Source organism: Varroa destructor, unplaced genomic scaffold (genome assembly GCF_002443255.2).
Source record: "Varroa destructor unplaced genomic scaffold, Vdes_3.0 BEIS01000006.1, whole genome shotgun sequence".
Classification (NCBI taxonomy): domain Eukaryota; kingdom Metazoa; phylum Arthropoda; class Arachnida; order Mesostigmata; family Varroidae; genus Varroa; species Varroa destructor.
The window spans coordinates 4,795,390-4,814,467 of NW_019211459.1; the positions used below are offsets into that span (position 1 = coordinate 4,795,390).

General features: G+C 41.1%; 1 protein-coding gene and 1 long non-coding RNA gene across 2 annotated transcripts; one reads left to right on the forward strand and one right to left on the reverse strand.

The window, feature by feature from the left end:
* Nucleotides 1-196: 196 nt before the first annotated feature.
* On the forward strand, nt 197-16,530 carry LOC147754770 (uncharacterized). The gene is made up of 2 exons (XR_015330050.1): nt 197-337; nt 902-16,530. It is a non-coding gene; the product is annotated as an uncharacterized LOC147754770 (long non-coding RNA).
* Ranbp16 (Ran-binding protein 16) lies at nt 5,451-15,521 on the reverse strand. The gene is made up of 5 exons (XM_022811668.2): nt 13,099-15,521; nt 12,278-12,616; nt 11,539-11,692; nt 8,672-9,987; nt 5,451-8,406 (listed from the first exon to the last, which is right to left on the reverse strand). The coding sequence occupies exons 1-5, from the start codon at nt 14,050-14,052 to the stop codon at nt 7,840-7,842; spliced, it is 3,330 nt and encodes a 1,109-aa protein (XP_022667403.1). The 5' UTR covers nt 14,053-15,521; the 3' UTR covers nt 5,451-7,839.
* Nucleotides 16,531-19,078: the final 2,548 nt, after the last annotated feature.

A 19,078-nucleotide genomic window follows, 5' to 3' on the forward strand; every position in this document is an offset into this window, starting at 1 on the left:
TGTGAAAATGGTAGTAAGCGGAACGACGAAACTCACCACGCTCCTGACAAACGAATAGCTAAACGATGACAATGACGTTTTTTTTGCCAACGCCAGCAAAAGGTGTTGTTTGTAGACTTTGTATTACACTTGAAGTTACCACAATGTTACCAGCAACATAACCGTGCGATTAATCAAATCCGAACCGCTGTATACACTCAGACGTCAAATTAGCATAATTGTTGTTACACGACTGCTTTCGGGCGACCGGCACTACGACGACGACGACGACGATGACAACGACGACGGCGATGACGACGACGACAACGACGACGACGACAACGACAGACTCTTTTAGGTCAGTATATAAAAACCTCACACTCTTTCGACGCTCATTGTCACCAAAAACGTTGACCACTGGCCACCTAAAGGCCAACAAGCAAGGTTACCTTAGCTGAATATGTTTGTGTATATATATATATATATTTGTATATGTATACAAATACGTATGTGTATGGTTGAACGGTACGGACACACTGCCTCCAGCAATAGGGCCAATACTCGTAGCACTGGCTCAACGCACTTAGTGCCCCTTCCACTAGATCTTTTCTACAAATAATCCTCGTCGCATCAAGGCTGCTATTGTTCGATACCGACTATCATCATCAATACCAACAGCAGCAATACTAGCGAGGCCAGTCAGCAGCTTCCAGGCAATAAGGATCTTCGTCACCGACCCCTCGCTATGTGATTAGGGGCAGTACAGCCGTAAATCCGACCGACTGCCACGGACTGCCAGCTCGAATCAACCATAAGCTCACTAAACACAACGACTTCGCAACAGTAGCAGCAAATATAGTGGCACCGCAGCACCATACCAAACCTAACGTTAAATTTGTGCTGCAATCTTTCTTCTTTACAGCAGCGACGACGGCGGCGGTGGCGGCACTTGCAACAACAGCAGCAGCAGCAACAGCAGCGAGAGCAGGCAGCCGTCCGCAGCGGCACAGCAGCCGGAGTGCTAGTCGTCGTAGACCATAATACTACAATAGTGTAAGCACAGGTTACGTTAAGTGGTACCAGCAGCGCGGACTGCCGGACACCACTGTTCGCCGCCCACTCGCCAACGTTCGTCACAGTTACCACTAACGTTAACGCCACAATACAACGAACTAACCAGGCGAAAACACACAAGTCACTGCTGCCGTTCTGATATGCTGAAGCAGCAGCAGCACAGGGAGACAAAGAGCAGCCTACGCCAGCGGGAACATATCAGCGGTATGCATCTTCCACAGCAGCAGCAGCAGCAGCAGCAGCAGCAGCAGAACAAAACAAAGCCGTCAGCCAGCTATTGCTGTGAGAGCAGTGGCAGTCGCCGCGCAGCCGTCGGTGGCTGAGCCGAGCCGTTGACAAACGCTCCGTTTACTTTTTGAGAAGAGTGCTGTGCTGATATAGAGTAGCGTGTGACGCCGCTGCCTCGGTTTCTGCTGATGCTGTGTTCGCTGCTAGTGTTGCGATTAACAGCCACTACTCGAAAAAAGCAGACGCGGACGACAGACAGGGAAAGCTCTGTCGTGCGTTCGCCTGTTCCGTCAAAGGGATGCTTTCGCCAGACTGCCTAGAGAAGCCAGACGGAGAGATAACGACGGCAAAGCAACTGGCAAGTATGACGATAACAGTGGCAGCGGCGGCTGGCTAGCGCCCGGGGGTAGCAGTAGCCTCTGTTCGAAGTATGATGGCGCCTTTTTGCATCAGAGGGCCGACTCAATACTGGAATGTAGCGCAGCTGGGACGAAAAACGATAAGATTGTTTTTCACGATTTGTCTACTCTCTGCAAATAGAATCACATACGCTTATCGATCAATTTGACTTTTTAAAGGTTATTTGTATAGGACCCGTCAATAGGACCGATGTATTGAGCACTGGTAGACCTATATTTTATAAGTTAACCTTTTGATCGAACGAATATGCTTTATTTGTAAAACGATGATATTAGTTCATGTGCGTTAATATCAAAAGTTGGGATGTTCAGGAAAATTATTTTTACGAAAAAAGGAAGCAAAAAAAAGAGCGAAAATTCACAGTTTACCCTATTCCATATTGTCTCGACCACAAGCATGATATTTGCACCGCTTTGCAGTCAATACAGAAAATGTGTAGTTATTATTCAAATGCTTTATTATTTAGATTAGGTTTTACGTTAAGCACATATATGTTTAACGTAAAACCTATTACTGAACCAATCGGCGATTTTCCACCATTTTAAATGTGTCCTTATGCATTTCTTTGTGATCTAAATAATTTTAGAGCCGTCATGCCGACGCCTTAATTCTGAAGTAGTATATTTTGTGATGAGTGCACCATTAGCTTGCTTGCATCATAGTGGTGGTACAAAATGCAGGCGTACCCCGTATAGTTATCAACCAACTCTTTGAAACAGATGAAAGCTCGGTTTATTTATTTGTTATTTGTATTTATTTATTTATTTGTTACCTAATAAACATTTCAGTTGCACTGCATACATTCGATTGCAATAAGCTGAGACAATAAATCTTCATAAAATAAAATGATCCAATTGTGGACGATGGATAATGACTGCAACAAAATTCTGTTAATCTGTAATATTATTAAATGAAGATCCAGGTTGGCCCGGAGTCAAACAAAGGGAAGGATTTGAGATAAGTGGGCAGTGGTCTTAACAGAAGCAACAAGCCCAGTTGCCGAAACTGAGACCCACACCCGGCTCATATATAATTAAGCTATTTTGGTTGCTTTCGATCGCTACATAAAAGTTATACCCAAACCTCTTTGTGAAAGCTTGACCCATGATGTCCTTACAAGTAAAGTTTTTTTCAATTGAAACACAGGTTGCTGGGCTTCTACAGGCATTACTTATGCTAAGAATTACAAGTTAGCCAACAATAACGTAGTAACTCCTGAAATTTTGTCTAAGCGGAACAATACAGTATGATAAACACATACCTATCGTTTTCGTTTTATAGCCGACACGAGTCGTGTACCTTCGATCCGCAAAGGAGGTTATTTGATGTTATCACCGTTTTCCTATAGGCAGAACCCTGAGGATGGAACAGCACCTGTTTTTCCATAAAAAGCAACCGCATCATACTGTCCAATAACCTGTGGAAGGTTGAAGGCTGTTTTACCATTGTACCCAGTCGTTTCATTATACTAGATGCTGCCACTACTTGTGAGGGTGTACGCGTACCTAAAGATGGACCCATTTCCTCACAATTAACCGTAGTAAATAAGTTTTTTAAAGACCACGTCCTTATATACTTGTTATAAATAAAGGTTGTATACACAGTCGTTTCTACCAGTGGTTGTGTTAAACGGCAGACCGCTTTTAGTATCCTTCTAAAATCAATTACATCTATGGTTTGCATTAAATCTGGCGTCGATGTTATCACAATTGATCCTCTTTGAATGTCAAATCTAAATTCAACCCTACGAAAAAACCTTTTTGGTATCCTATCAAGAATTAAAAATCTGCAACTGATCGTAATAGGAACCATATCTGACTAACTGAACTCAATATTCCCATATCAAATATCAACACGCATGCTTTGTTCTACTAGGTTGCACCTGCATGCATAACATAGTTCCAGACACCTAATAAAAGTCTGGCCGCGGAGGCCAGACTTTGTAAGACCATTGTGATTCTATCTGAGATTATTTGAGCCTAGGTGTGTATCACTCCACACATATGCGCTACTAGTCCTAGACTTATTTTGTAGGACGAGGCCGAGAAATTATCTAAGTTTTCATGGGTTACTCAAGACCGTGGTTCGGTCATTCGAAGTATATACATTTTAATATAATCACGCTTCGTTGGTCTCCTGGAGCAATGTTGTATAGCAATAGCAGTATCGGACGTAAAACTCGAAATATTTAGGTTATTTGATCGCGTAAGGTATATCCCAGCTGTTGCGTCACTTATCCCTCAAGCATAAAACTAAATCAATAATACTTTTCTAGCATTTTCAGTTATTCGTCAAGATAAACAGGTACTTGGTATGACCTTTTTTTAGGTATAACATCAACGAATTGCCTTCATCAAGAGTGCGAGTAACAGGAATTGGTCTTGCAGGGTTTATCTGGGGTTTTTCTAACAGACCTGTGAAACAGCATGGCAATTATACAAGCAACTGTGAATTTTGATAATAATAAGACCTTATTTTTAATTCCTTCTTTCCCCCTCATCCCTTATATTCCTTAATAGCAACATCTGGTAATAATTTTAGACAGCGTTGAGATATGAGCCAGCGAGGCAATATGCGTGTCAGGTATGGCAATGCATTCAAAGGGATGCACATCACCTTCGTGGACCACGCCACCTTTTAGAATTTCGTCTAATGGTCATATAGTACAGTTCGCAAATTTTTGCAACCTACTCAGCATAAAAAGCAGGTAGTATCTTTTTTGGGGCATACTAAAGTTATCAAATGGAAAGTATCGCGAACAAATCTCCGGTACCATACATAACGTTAGAATCTCCGTCAACGTTTGTATTGATTCTAAGTTCCACTCAACGCACTTTTTCTCGAGCTAGACGCAACTGTTCATAATTTTATAGTCATATACGCAGCTACATTTATACTGGTTATTTTGTATTTCGATTTTCCTCACCTTTTTTGAAAACTGAGCAGATGGCATTCTTAAGTATTTTGCTTTGGCCACGTCTCAAAAACATCTAGTCTTAAGACTAATTATTAAAGTACCTGATGTTTGTCATCAACTTGGTGCTCCAAGAAAACAACGTCTAATTTCCCTTGAAAAATATAATTCCACACCATATAGTCACCCCCCATTATCTCGGCACAGTTTGACTGTGACAGATAATTCAATTGTATTGCATGGCTTTTTAAAGCCTCTATGTAAACATATGTCTGACAAGATTGTAACACGAATGTGGATTTGTCTTATTAGTTGTATTCTTACGGATTCTCTATTGAACTGAATACAACTAAAGCTGCTCTGAAGCATATCGTGCGCAGTATTTACAGATTATCAAAACGCAGTGGACTCAGTTATCGATACTAGATATCTTGACTTTAACTAGGTGTTGTTGCTCTAATGGTTACCGGCTTGATCAGTTCATCATAGTTTAAGATATATAAGTAGCCAAAAAAAGGTAGGGTGCAGGTTTAGGGTTTGGAAAAAAGCGGGGTCTTTACTAATAATGCAAAAAAACAATCTTTTTATACGTTGTTGGACAGCACCTGGAAAGGTACAGAGTTATTAATGGATAATAACAGGTCTGCTCGAGGTTACTACACTGTATCTTCGGGTACGTACGATAGACGAGTTCAACTTTATTTTTGGGAACTTTTAGAAATAAAAAGACGTTTCATATATATATAATAAATACACTCATCAGAATGGAAAGTTCTAGAGTTGAGACTATGCACGCTAATTTATTCGCAGCTGCGAATAAAAAGGAATATAAGACTTAGACGTTTTTCATGGAAAAAAAATATTTATTACAACATTTTCGTTTCTTCGACACCACCATCATTATCATCGTTGTCGTCATCGTTATCTGTATTTTATCATCACAATTTAAAATTCTCACTCTCGCCACTTTCCCACATCTCCTCAGTTCCTTAACACTTTTACAACTCAACTATCTTACCACGACTATCAGTTCTTTTATAATATTTTGCTGTTCTCTGCTTTTTACTATACTTTTCTCATTACCATAGTAATATTTATTGTTACCTCTCACAGTCTTTAGTCGACATTCGTTCCTTAACCAGCCTAGTAATAGCGTAGGTTATCCTTGCCTAAATTATTAGTATTTTGGTGCAACACTTACTGTCCCAAAAGCACTTGTTTTTTACTTGTGGTACTGCCTATCTTCGTGCGATGTTCGCATTCAGATCCAGTTCGCTTCTTGCACACTAGGAGATGTAAGCGACATTTCGAATTAAATCAAGTACATGAAAACATGGGTTCGACAACGAACCCTTGTTTCATATTTTTGTCATTAGTCTTCAAACCCAGTTGTTACGATCCGAACTGTCTAGTTATCCCTATGTCACACCATAGTTGTTATTACTTGTTGCCACTCAGCTTTACAAGTTCCATCCAAAATACTAAACTTATTATCTTGGATCATCTTTGTCTGGAGCTAAACCTCCTTTTATTGTTTACGTTTTCTTGTTCTCTCGATGCACTTTCATCAGTATAACACATTTACTCGTTTATCATATCCACACGTACTCAAAACGCGCATATTACACTCGTGGAAAAGACTACACACACAGATAGACAGAGACATTGCATCCGTTGTGCCGAGGTGTGACGCGGCACTAGTCTATTTTCTCTTGGAAAAAATCATCATCATCGGTGACGAATTAATTACGATAAAGTTGTCCTTTGATATATTTTGTTTTTGTTTTTTTTTTAAATATATTTACCTAAACAGTATGTTTTTCATTGTTAATTCGATTTCATTATTTTTGCATTTTATTCCATTTCGACAACGCATAATACGCACGGCTAGTGGCCTCGATGACAGCTGCGTTTAGGCAAATCGTTACGTTAACTCATTCGCGATGACCCTTAAATGAATCTTTTATTAGACTTAGCTGTCCTCGAAAGCATTTCTCCTTCAACCTGTATAGGAGACATAGACCCTTTATTTCGTGCCACGCATTATTTGCAAACGGCCGAGGTATCCGTATTTTCTGCCATTACTCGAACTAAGTTGCGCTATACCTCACCGGCAGTACACAATGCCCTTTCCTAGCTTACCTTCTCCGGACATGCAACATGATTATCATGAGCCGTCCTTCTTTGCTATTCATGAAGGTTCGTTTTGTGCGTCGGAGTTAACGATTCCGCGATTTTAATTCATTCCTGTTCCGACCAGTTGCTATTCCTGCCGAACTAACAGAAAAGATGACAGTTATATGTCGGTGACCACCAATGACATCAATTTTGATTCAAATTATGATAAAACCCGTGCCAGCTGAGGTATCTATTCCCAAAGTTCCAATATCCATAACTTCGAGAACTGCTCTGGTTTGAATCTTCTCTCCAATCCTATACCTCTCCCCCCCCCCTTTCCCCTCTAGGTTGGCGGAGCTTCTCTTCGGCATTTGTCTACTTCGTAAAGAAAGTTAATTTTTCCTTATAGTCATTTTCTCCCTTCCTATGGTCCTTACTCAATGTGTGTGTGTTTATATTATTTCTGTACCGTCTGCGAAATTCGTCAAACACCTCGCGAGCAGGTGGCAATACCGCTCGACTATTTGAAATTCTTTCAATTGGCCTTCGGTTTGCAAAAATCTACGACGTCTTTTTCTTTTTGTTCGATGCAATAGGCAGTCCATACGTACACAACCTGTAATGACACACTGACGCTATGATATCGTTTACCTTTTTTTAATAGGGTTATTTCGTAACACATATCAGTATCATTTCTTTTCTACGATATTCGCCGTTGTTCCGTCCGTTTCTTTGTTTGCTTTCTATACCATAATTAATACATAACTTCGTCCATATCTAGAAGATTATCGTGAATCGGTGTCCGTTCACCAGAGTTGTGTGCTGTCGGCGTTTGTACGGTTTTGTCTCCACGGTTACCCGGCACATTCGTTATTATTTGTATTAGCAATTATCATATATATCACCTTAAAAGACCATCTACTGTACAGCGTGCTGGGTTATGAGCAAGGGTTTGGTCTTTATGTTCATAAACCTCAACAATACCTCAGCACTTAGACGAAGGCGTTTCTAACGTTATTCTAATCACTTATACTGCGTTAGTCCAATCTAGTATAATAATAATAGTCCGTTCTTCGTATGTGTCTTGCCCAGCCTTGACCAAGCTTTCAGCTCATCATTTCACTGTATGGAAGAGTTGTCGCAAGAACAGAGCTGTTCTGTACAATGATGGTCTGATTTTGGTGCGACTGCTGACCCTTGAGCGAGTCGTTGATGTCTCGCCGGAACACCGATAAATTCATCGTGAATTTGTCTCGATTTTTCGTCAACAGGTTGCGATCAATATCTTGCATGAGCGCTTGGAACCAGCCCATCATCGCCGGACGCTTTTCAATCGGTTGGGCCTCGACGAGTGATAGCGTCAATTGGCCAAAATAGTCGGAGTTCAATAGAATTAGACCCAATAGGGGTCGCGACATCGACCACTGATTCCGGCAGTCCTCCCACATAACGATATTAAGTAGTGTTGCTAACATCTGCTGAAGGATCTCCGGATGGTGTTCGAGGACTTGTACACACGTGGGAACGTCAGCCGGATTGGTCGGCTTGGATTTGTTTAAAAACTTAAAAACGTAGCTGACGATGTGGTCGAGAATGGCACAACAGCCTGTGCACACCATTGCATCTAAGGCTGTTAATCCATCCGATACTGAAGAGATGATATAGAGAAATACCTAAAACACCGAAAAACGGAAACCGCCAACAAAGGTTAATATGAAACTTTAGCTTACTAATAAAACTAAATATAAGCAAGTAAGACTAATAGGTACTAGAAGAAAAAAATTATCTCAGCAGATTCGTTGAGAAAGAATATTGTTTCCTATTTTTTCTCTAGAAGCAGAGGTTCTCAAATAATAAGCACGTATATTAATTAACTATTTATTATATATGACGAAGTCATAGTAAGTAGATAATTCATTGCTTTCTCTTTAAATTCACCTGTGGATCGAGCTTGACGATAAAATTCATGTGGTCCAGTGTGAGACACTCGAGCAGGATGTAATAGGTTTGACTCAGCTTAGGGAAATCCAGCAGCGAATCTTGAGGCACTGAGATGAGCATCTTGACAAATGTGTCCAAGCCGTCATCTAACGCCGAGTCTCCGTATAGCTTAAACACGCCAAAATTGACGTAGCCACCACAAAGAGACGATTTCAGCATTGAGAAGCAAATTGAGATACCCTTCAGCTTCATCCGGTATAGCTGGTCCTTGGGCACTTCGCCAATGCTCAAAACCCTAGATCCGTATGTCACCATCATTTTAGATGTCTCCCTAAACAACAGGATGCCGTTGGGTGAAGATACGTCAAACTGAAGCCGCTGCGAACGGTTCTGCACCAGTTCCGCCATAAGTTTCAATACCGGCGTCGTTACGAGAGGCTCGTGGAACCATAATTCGATGGCGCGATGCAGTACGGGAAAGTATTTCGGAAAGATCCAATCAAACAGCATCATGTAACTGGTCTTGGTATTGAACGCCATACTCAGGCCACGCAAGTCCCGAGCGAGACCTATAAGTCCCTTCTTCGCCTCCTCCGAATTGAACATACCAATGTTTTCAGCTGTCATAGTCATTAATTGACTGCCGACGCTTTCCATTGTAACAGTCAAAGGTGCCATGAAGTGCTCGAAACGTTCTTCGTCTTCGCCTAGCTCAATCAACAGCATTCGCCCTAACGACGTATAAAACGTCGTTCGACAGCGGGTATTGCGCGTAGCAGCTGGATAGCCCAGAAATGGAAAGTGTTCAGCGCTGTGATTGTTCAGGATGAACTGAACCTCTTCGAGTTTGATTAATTTACGAACGGACGCATGACCGACCGATAACTCAGACAGAAGATGTAACGTCTTCTGCGTGATCTGTTCCGAGCTGCTCCAGCATTTAAGATTGGTGATAATCTTCCGTACGAACACAGCAAGCACAGCTGAGTCATCCGGCAAGCCAAGAACCTCTGATAGAGCAATATAAACGCTACTCGTCTTCGGCACTTGATCTCCTGCATAAATTCGTCGAAATTGCTCAAAGAAGCTGAGAAGAGCGAGCTCAAGCTTTTCCGATGCAACAGGTATACGACCAGCGCCGTTATTTTGCGGATCCGTTAAGTTCATAAGCTGAAGTACGCGACAAACCATTTGTCCGTCCATTTCGTCCTGTTCCTCTGTAGAAGTGAATGATACCCTACCACCGATCGCGGCTCCAATGATGTATACCATCCATGCTAGCTGAGCTTCTGTCACTTCTTTTTCTTGGCTTCCTGTGATATCAAATCATAAAAGTAAAGGGAAATATTAGGCTGTTGAAAGCATATCTGATGGACCTTGAAATTAAGTAACTTTTTGACTAGTTGAGCTAAAATGATGATTTTTAATACGAAATTACTCCAGACTCTCTAGAAACTTGTGAATAAAAACCAGTGGAGTTTATGTCAGGAGAAATAAGTTCAGAATGAAAAACGTCTTTTAGACATGAAAATCCACTCCCAGTGGTTAAGGTTTTATTCCTCAAAGATTACAGCGCTGCGAAAATTCATCGATGATTATCGAAGACATTATACAAAAAGGCGTTAAATGAGATTATAGCACGTGAATGGTACAAACGTTTCAAGAATGGAGATTAGAGTGTTGAAGACCAGCGAGGGGATTACCAAATGTCAAAACCCGAAAAACAAAATCACAAAATCGAAGAGGCTTTTCACGACCATAGAGTTTAGAATCTCTAAGTTCTAGAATCTAAAAGTTCTATCGGCCAAAACTGGCATTTCACGCGTAATCTGTTACGGAATTATAATTTGAATATTAGAGGTGCGGAAACTGAGTAAAAAATGAGTCCGTGAGTCTACCCAAGGCCAGTGGGAAATGCGCCACATGTACTCTACTTGCAATTTGCGGAACCTGAATCAACACAAAAATGCTTCGATTCATATAGTTTCCATAGAGGAGGCATAATTTGACCTCTGCTGCGAAACGGAGATGTATCAGTTGAGAGAATGGCGTCACAAGAATGGAAACTAATCAAGTTAGATGGCAGTATCGAATTGGTTCAGACGTAAGGTAATGGTGGTAGTTGCAATAAACCTCAGGAGAATCTGCTACTACAAGAAACTCATTGAAAATTAAACAATAAACATAGCCCCCAATCTTGAATTTTTCAAGAGATTCATGGACTGTAGGCACGGCAATCAAAAGCATGTGGTCTGGTTACTTGACAACTACATCAGAGCTCGCCGCCGTTCGTCAATTGCTTTCTGAATTGAACAAGAAAATATCCAACGTTGGCTTCAGACTGCTCATTCTTTCAATCCAAATCCGTGTGTTTACTGGGCTTTACATGGCCTAAAAAAGGTATCTAATGGAACAGAACATTGCACTGTCGAGTTACATCAAGAAGCCTTAGATACCTAAATTACATCTGGGAACGCGAATAGTGCGTATCTGGTTATGCAGAACCTACCAAAACGCTGAGACAAGTTTGCAAAAAAAAAGAGAGTACCTCTGACATATATTGAAAAGGTCATCATCCTAGCTCACGTTTAAAATGTACTATAGTCCATCGGAGTAGCTTGTGACAGCCTAAATTAAATTAAAGTTGGCGTTGAATATGCACAACATATATTACCTCTCATAGGTAATAAATTGATGCAAAAAACTACAGATCCTGTTCATTCAATAAAATATTCTAAACCTTTTTCTCTTTCTGGGGGCAAAACAAATGTGCCATCTCGGCCAACTGCATTTCAGATGTGTAAGAAATTTCAGGTGTGTAAGAACGGTTGTTTTTAAATCATGCATGCCAATAAGATACTGACCTTGCTGACAAACTGTCACGGTGGTATCAAACATTTGCACCAGAAGCGCACACGTTTTATCATATTTACACCGGCAAATTACGGAGAACTGGTCGAGTTGCTGTTGAACCATACCGATATCGTCCAAAGGATCTTCCAAGTTCTGCCGCACAACCTAAACTCAGGGTATGAAGACGGAAGTTAACCTCGGTAATTGAAAGTACACTTCCCCAAGGTACAATAGAACATAGGTGAACGGTAGTGTACGATGAAAGTAATAATGCTATTTTATTAAATCGTGTATTACCACCGTGCAAATAAGTTAGCTTCTACAAGCAAATTAAAAGAGAACGTACAATTAGTCAGCTACAACATCTTATAGACTATCTCAGTTTATAGTAGATATAGACTGCATAAAGGAGGAACAGCCGTCGCATATCTTTTGTTATCTTGTAATAAGCGCACACTGACACCAACATATACGTAGCCCGATATATGCTTAATGGTCTTAAACCAAAATTCATTTCTTATTGTGTGTAAGCCGTGACAGCGATATTTAACATTTATTCTAAACATACAATGATTGCCTTCATGTACACATACGATACATGCAGCAGATCATTCTTATCAGTATGGAAGCTATTTTGGTATTGCTACTCAATTTTCCTTCCCGAGAAGAGAGACGTTTCCATTCACTGACTTAGACTCACTATATCGGGTGTAAAAGAAGAGATAAAGAAAACACCACACACACACACACCTTTGCTGCAATTTCAAGACGAGATGTTATATATGCTTGAACAATCTGGGGAGTGTATACTTCAAGCATGTGCGGTTCCGTTGCCTTTACGTAGGACATCGAGGCGACCATGCGCTGCCATAGGCTCAACAGGTAGTGAAGGCTATTCGCACCGAATTGAGTCATCTGAATGCACGTGACTGTGAATTCGCTTATGAGCCGAATCGTATCCGCGTAACTTTCCACCTTGACCAGTTCTCCTAGTTGATAGTTGCTTTTTAACCGCGCCAACAGGCGGCAAAATTCATGACAACTACTTTGCTCGGCAAGGCCCTGCGGGCTTTCGAGGATCTTCTTTACCTAAAATCAAGTCGAAAAGCACAACAGAGTTTAGAAAAAAACGTCAAAGTATTTTACTTGAAACGCTATTGAACAAGACAAAGGTAAGTGGGTCAATATTTGAAAAGAATAAAATGAAGCAATTTCCAGAAACGGAGAGGTCCACTTCTTCACACACATGGTGTGAACGTACGTACTGGTAATGATATATCAGTACAGAATACAATAAGGTAAGTATGAACAGTACATATTTAAACCAGTAAAAAGCAAACACACGACAAAGGTTTTCACCCATTTAACTAATGAAATTAAATATAATGCTTTAATTAGATACGATGCTCCTATGATATAAACATGCGATTTATCATTATACTCAAATCAAATAGTTAAATATACTATAACTTGGCACAAGGTTCCTTACACAGCCCGTATGTAGACTGTGTATGTTCAAAGGCTTAGTGCGCTCTTAGATAGACTTACGCTCTTCTTCGACATCTACTCACCCCATCAACAAGATGTGATAGAAACTTGGCCCGTTCCGTGTTGTTGAACAGCGACCGACGAACAGAGGCAATCTGCACGGCGCAGCTGAGCGCCACGGAGGCCATCGGTGATGGTAAGCATTGATACAAATCAAAAAATAACTGAACTGTATTGCTTCCCTCACCAGGCAGCCCTTCGAGAAAAATCGGCCTCCATCCTGTAGGTATCTGAACGGTGCATAGATCGTCACTGCTCTCATCCGGCGAAGTGCCGATAAAATCGAAGGTCAAGCAGTTGTACGCTAATCGCAGCAGGTGGTTGAGGGGTGCGGCCATGGCCGGATCTTGCGGCGATGCTCGGCACATCTTCAGTCCCTTTTCTAGGAGTTCACAGGCCATCCGGAAGATATCAAAGAGCTGGTTATCTCGAAATGACGAAGCAATCTTGCGTTGCTTCGTAAGACTTCGGTGGGCTTCAGCTTCGGAGATGTGATTGACTTCGGATACCAACTGAGCTAAAAGCTGCACGGCGATGATGCAATGCTCGTTTGAGGCCATTACGTATGCACGAAGCTGTTCGGTGACGTTCCGGAATGGAAACGCACCATCCTTTGTTTCTTCGAGCCAACCGTGCTTCGTGATCCGCGCGAACAGTTGGAGCATACCTTGCACGACAAAAGCTTGAAGATTGGCTCGCTGACAAAGATACTGCAGGATGTAGTCGCGGACATCAAGCCGCTGCTGTAACGTCAACTGTGACGGAGTCCGACTAACAAGCTTGGTCAATGTCGTGACGGCGAGTACCTGTGAATATGGTGAACTGCCGCGCTCTAGCAACAGCCGGCACTTACTCAGGCAGTCGGGGCTGTGAGAAAACTGCACGAGGCTCTTTTCGGCCAATTGCCTCTGCGCGGGGTCAGCCGCTTCATACAGCTGCGTGCAAAGTCTCTCAATTTGTTCGATCTCAGCGTCCATCGTTGGTAACTGAATGATGGCTCCGTGCTTATGCTGCGGTTGCCGTCGCTGATAATGCTTCAGCGACAAATATGGGATGATACAAAATTGATACCCAGCTGCAAATGTAATCTTGTGCTTTGCTGTGTCGTCCTGCAGGCGTCAATCACTCAGAAATCGAATATAACGAAAAGGACGACCCTTCGAGGGGTAGTTTGTGGGAGCAGTGCTAGTAATAAATAGATATATAATAGTTGTTGCTGATGGATTTGTTGTTAAGCCCAGCTCCCAGCCGCAGAATTATGATTACCAGATGTACCGGTTTAGTTGTTCATATACTGACGCACTACATCAACTCTTGTTACCTATACAACAAACATCCTTTTTTGTACGTCTTCGCCACTCTACACGACTACATTCACCACTGTAGACTCTATATGCTAAATCGATTCTATTTGCCGTCAGTTTCCACTTCCGATCGTCGTCCCAATGGTTTGCGTCGACGACCAGTGAGCAAATAGTTTTTCATGCCGGCGGCAACAGCGCGGGCAATGCAGCGCCTCCACGATTGCTGCCTCCCTCTGAATTCGGCATTAACCGCTGACTGGCGGCTAGCGACGGCTCTGCGCGTCGTTCATTCGTTTACCATTAACACGGAATCTAGGTCCTACCACCTGTGCGTTGTGACGATCGCGATATAACGAAAAAAAAAACGACGTACGCAACTTTCAACGTTTCTGCTGCTAAGCAAACCACTCGGCAGCGTGAACACTGCGTACGGTGGTGGCAAATGAGAAAAAACACCGCCGAAAACACAAACCGACCAATGAAACGGGCCCACCGCCGGTGTCGATCAATACAGTCAACCTTACAGCACGGACAGACAGACACAGAGATTAAATGCTCGCTCAGCACTGCGGGCACTTTTACTGCTGTGGTTTAGTCCACGACTTGAGAATGCTGCTGCTCAACGGCGATACCAACACCAGAAGCAGTCGTCAGTAGGCAGGGTACCACTCGCGGCGCGAAGATCCAAAATTGTTAAGCGACTATCGCTGGCGCCGTCACTAGCGATGATACGACGACATCGAAAAACGAATAACGAACGGTAAATTACTTCGGGACAGAAGACGACGATAACAACGACGACGAGAATATTTCGGCAGGTAGGAGAAGACGCGGTCGTACCGCGCTCTCTAATGTCCTGCCATGCAGTCGTAACAAGACGAATCGCGCCAGCCGAAACAATAACAAAGCAGCTTGAATCGTTTTAGTTCGAACCACGGAACCTGATTGCTGTTGTAGGTTGATAGCGGCACGGCGATAACAGGTTTAGCAATCCGCATTTTCAGAACAGTGAAAATCTTTACGCGCTAAAAACATAATAATGAATACGTGCCTGTAGTCGGTCATTATGGGTAGCTGCTATTATCAGTGTGGGTAAATGGATTGGCCGAACATTATAATAAATAACGCATATAAAGCTGAGGGAGACTCTGACTCTATCGCATGCGATTGCTTGTTAAATGTCGCTTGGTATCCTTATTTTTATTGACTTGGTAATTCTACTTCTTAAAAATATCGATTACAAGTTAAGCCGTATCAGAGCGACAAATGATGTTACCTTTTTTTGTCCCACTGACTTGCAAATTTCATTTTGAATTTTTGCGCCGTTAACAGACATCCTCATCAATGCGTTCATTTTGTTTTAAGACGAGTTTCTCGCTCCTCAGAGGAAGCGCTTATAAATACGTTCTTTGCCCATGACAATATTTGATACGTGCTAGCTTGTGTGATAAAGAGCAAGCTTACCTTTTCAAAAGGAATAATAAAAACCAACACAAGGGCTCTGCTAGTGCTTAAGCAACAATAAAATAGTGCTATTTATTAAAAAAAGTAATCTCACTTTATCTAAGCCATTCTCTCGTTGTGTCTGTTAATTCGCAACACGTTCTGAATTCTGAACGTTTGGGAACGCTACTTTATAATTGTTTGGTTATACTTAAAAAAGCCTGGCATGATTTTTATCGAGACTGAACACTGTCATAGGACCGCGACGAACACAGTTGACAGCAGAGAGCAATTCAAAAACATACCGCCAAAATCATGTTTGTTCGCATCTCGTGGCGTATTTTGATGTAATTGCCTCCCTCTCCGCTACCGATGTGTTGGTAATATCGCTCCGCCAACAGAATGTCAACAACAGACAGAATGTCGCACGGTAGTGCCTGTTGCATTGCAGTTGTTGTTGTAGCTGCTATCCCGTGTCTACGATGCTATCGACACATTGTTAATGCACGGAATAGCCAATTTGTGAACTAATGTCATGCTGAAACAAGCAGTGCCTAATAAAACAAGTTATTTAGTCAGATACAACTGGAAGCTGCGCGAATTACCAACTTGAGCGTACTGATTGGCCGCTTGCTAAGGCCGCAACAGGTCGCAGTTAAACCAAATAATAGGGAAGTTATTCAACACTGGTATACCACACAGCTGAAGGTAAGTGTTTTGCTACGGTATCGCGCCTGTGACCAATAAAGAACTAGAAGTACGCAAAGTCTGTCCATCAGTAGATGCAGCAGATGCGGAGAATAAAATAGTTGACTTAATTAAGCTTATTGTTGCCTTTTTTGTTTATTTATATTATTGTTGATGCTATTTACGTACGGACAGTTTCTCTATTTCTGCTTGTTATTGCCCCAACAGGTCCTTTAGGTCCACTTCTCTGACGTGCACATGTATCTAAACTGAAAAGCTGCAGTCTTGTAAACAGTCGCATACAACAACAGAGTGGTCGCTGATCTTCTAATAATTATAACCACTCTTGAAATGAACTGGAACATGCAACGTATTCTTTGTTTTATAAAACCCTGCCCGAGTCATGGCTGTTGCCGTTTTCAGCAAATATCGAAATCGGTTTATCCATGAATTATACACAGTATAACTGGCTCTTTTAAATGACTGTAATAAAATTATAGACGCTATACAACAAGCGCTTATAGATATCAGATGATATTTTTTATTATGCTAATCTGAATTGATAGCATAGAAACGATAGGCATTTTCGAATTGCGCATAGTTGTTGTTTGGCGATGAAATTAAAATATTATTTAAAAGTTATAAATGTTATCGTTATCAAGGGAAACCTTTATAAAGATAACTTTTCTTTTTAAAAGTTTCTTCGATGAGCCAATAATGATTTCATTCAAGTATTTAGATTTAAATAATTAAAATAATGGTGATGAAAAGGATTAGTGTAGTTGTGCAGGCGCATACGTAGCAATGACATCTAGGAAAATATAATGAATACTCGACTTACATTGTTTTGCCACTTCTGCGTTACAGTACGCAATGGTGTGATCGTTGAAATCGCTGTCATAGCCAAACCGTTTCAATTGTGTTCAAGTAAGGGTGTGGGTTCTTCGTATACGAAAGGTGCACGTTATGTAGGAACGTCTTACAGCCACCTTTTACCACAAGGTGAGCCTTTTTTGGTGCACAAAGCTCTGTAACGCGAAGCCCAAGGTTATACTGAGCTTGGATATTCCCAACAATAGCCTGTCTGCTGTAATTTAGGGCCATTACTAATGCAAGCCCGGTGTAAGTCCAATCTTAGATAGATTCGTAGACACTTCGTATCATAGAATTTAACTAAAGATCAAGAACACCATAACAATTTTCTTTGAAATAATCTACACATAGTGGTTAAAACAGGTCGACAGGCTTTGCAAATTGAAAACATGGCTATGTTAACTAGAACTATTTGGTTTATATCGTACTATGTAGTTCCTTGTAGCAACATATTTACATATCGCATAGCCAATATCTACTCTTATATCGATTTATAATATGAAGATGAAATGTAGCCAAGAGACCAAAAAATTATTTTGTGCTTGTCAACATTTTGGAAATGCTCGGCATTTCGTGTTGTTGTCAATTATGCATGTGAAGAATAAACGTAAATGACTTTCAATTCTACTCCGGTTATATCATTTCGGAGTTTAATAGATTGACGTCATTTTTAAAAAATTAGACTTCCGACCGTTAGAAGCGTTTGTTTTCTTTGAATAGACCATACAATCACAATTCACGCTTGATATAAAGACGGTTCATACAGGAGCTCGATACCCTGCATTGTTTACGCAGTTAGATAACAGAATTATTAGGGTCTACCAGGTTGCAGGTTGTCTTACTAGTACCCGACACGACAAGTACAAGCTTGGCAAACTTGCCAACACTGAAGTGATATGAAATTGACTGTTATCACCAAATTAAATCGGATTAGTTGACATTCATTGCAATCACATCTATAGTTGTTATTATACAGTGTTTCAGTCGATATGAAATTTGGTGAATTGCCACTTGACGTTCCGCTTCAAAGAGTGGATATTGACATAAGAAGTCAATATTCTCTCTTTGCGCTCGGGTGGTTAGATTAAGTTCGACAAGCAATCGCACAGTAGTTTATCATTATATACCTATAAACTGTGCGTTCTTTAAGAAGCAATTCATCGAGTTATCTGCGATTAGTTTGTAGTTACTGAGCTTTTTTTTTGTTTTTTAAATTTTTGTAATTTTATTTTTGTTACAGTTTTTGAATACCTGGATTATATGATAACCAGTTGAGAAATGGCGCTGGCATTTGTGCAAAATAAGTATCTTGCAAAAATGATTGATTTGATAGTTTGAGAGTTATTAACCGGTCAAACGTTCCACTGTTTCATATCAGAAACAATGATCCCATTGTTCTAACTGCATGTGGCCTCTGGTTGCCATGTAGATTTGTTTCGTTCAAGGACAGCTGTTTGAGGCCGTGAATTACCTTATTAGATTATTGCGGATAGTGGAATGATAACACAGTCTGACTACCCAAGATGCTTTAAGAAATGGTAAATGAATGTTCCAGTGCTAAAAAACTTCTGAAGAAGACTGCTATTATATCGTTTACATAGCGTTTCGAAAATGACTCGCATACGAACGTGAACAATGATAGAGTATCATACAGACGCAGATTAACAATAATTGACACAGATCTGTCCTTTACAGC

Coding starts and splice junctions, on each gene's coding strand:
- Ranbp16 (XM_022811668.2), bottom strand. CDS start 14,052: ATGGACGCTGAGATCGAACAAATTGAGAGACTTTGCACGCAGCTGTAT. Junction 9,988..11,538: donor CGTGACAGTTTGTCAGCAAG/GTCAGTATCTTA, acceptor TTGATATCACAG/GAAGCCAAGAAAAAGAAGTG. Junction 8,407..8,671: donor TCGTCAAGCTCGATCCACAG/GTGAATTTAAAG, acceptor TCGGTGTTTTAG/GTATTTCTCTATATCATCTC.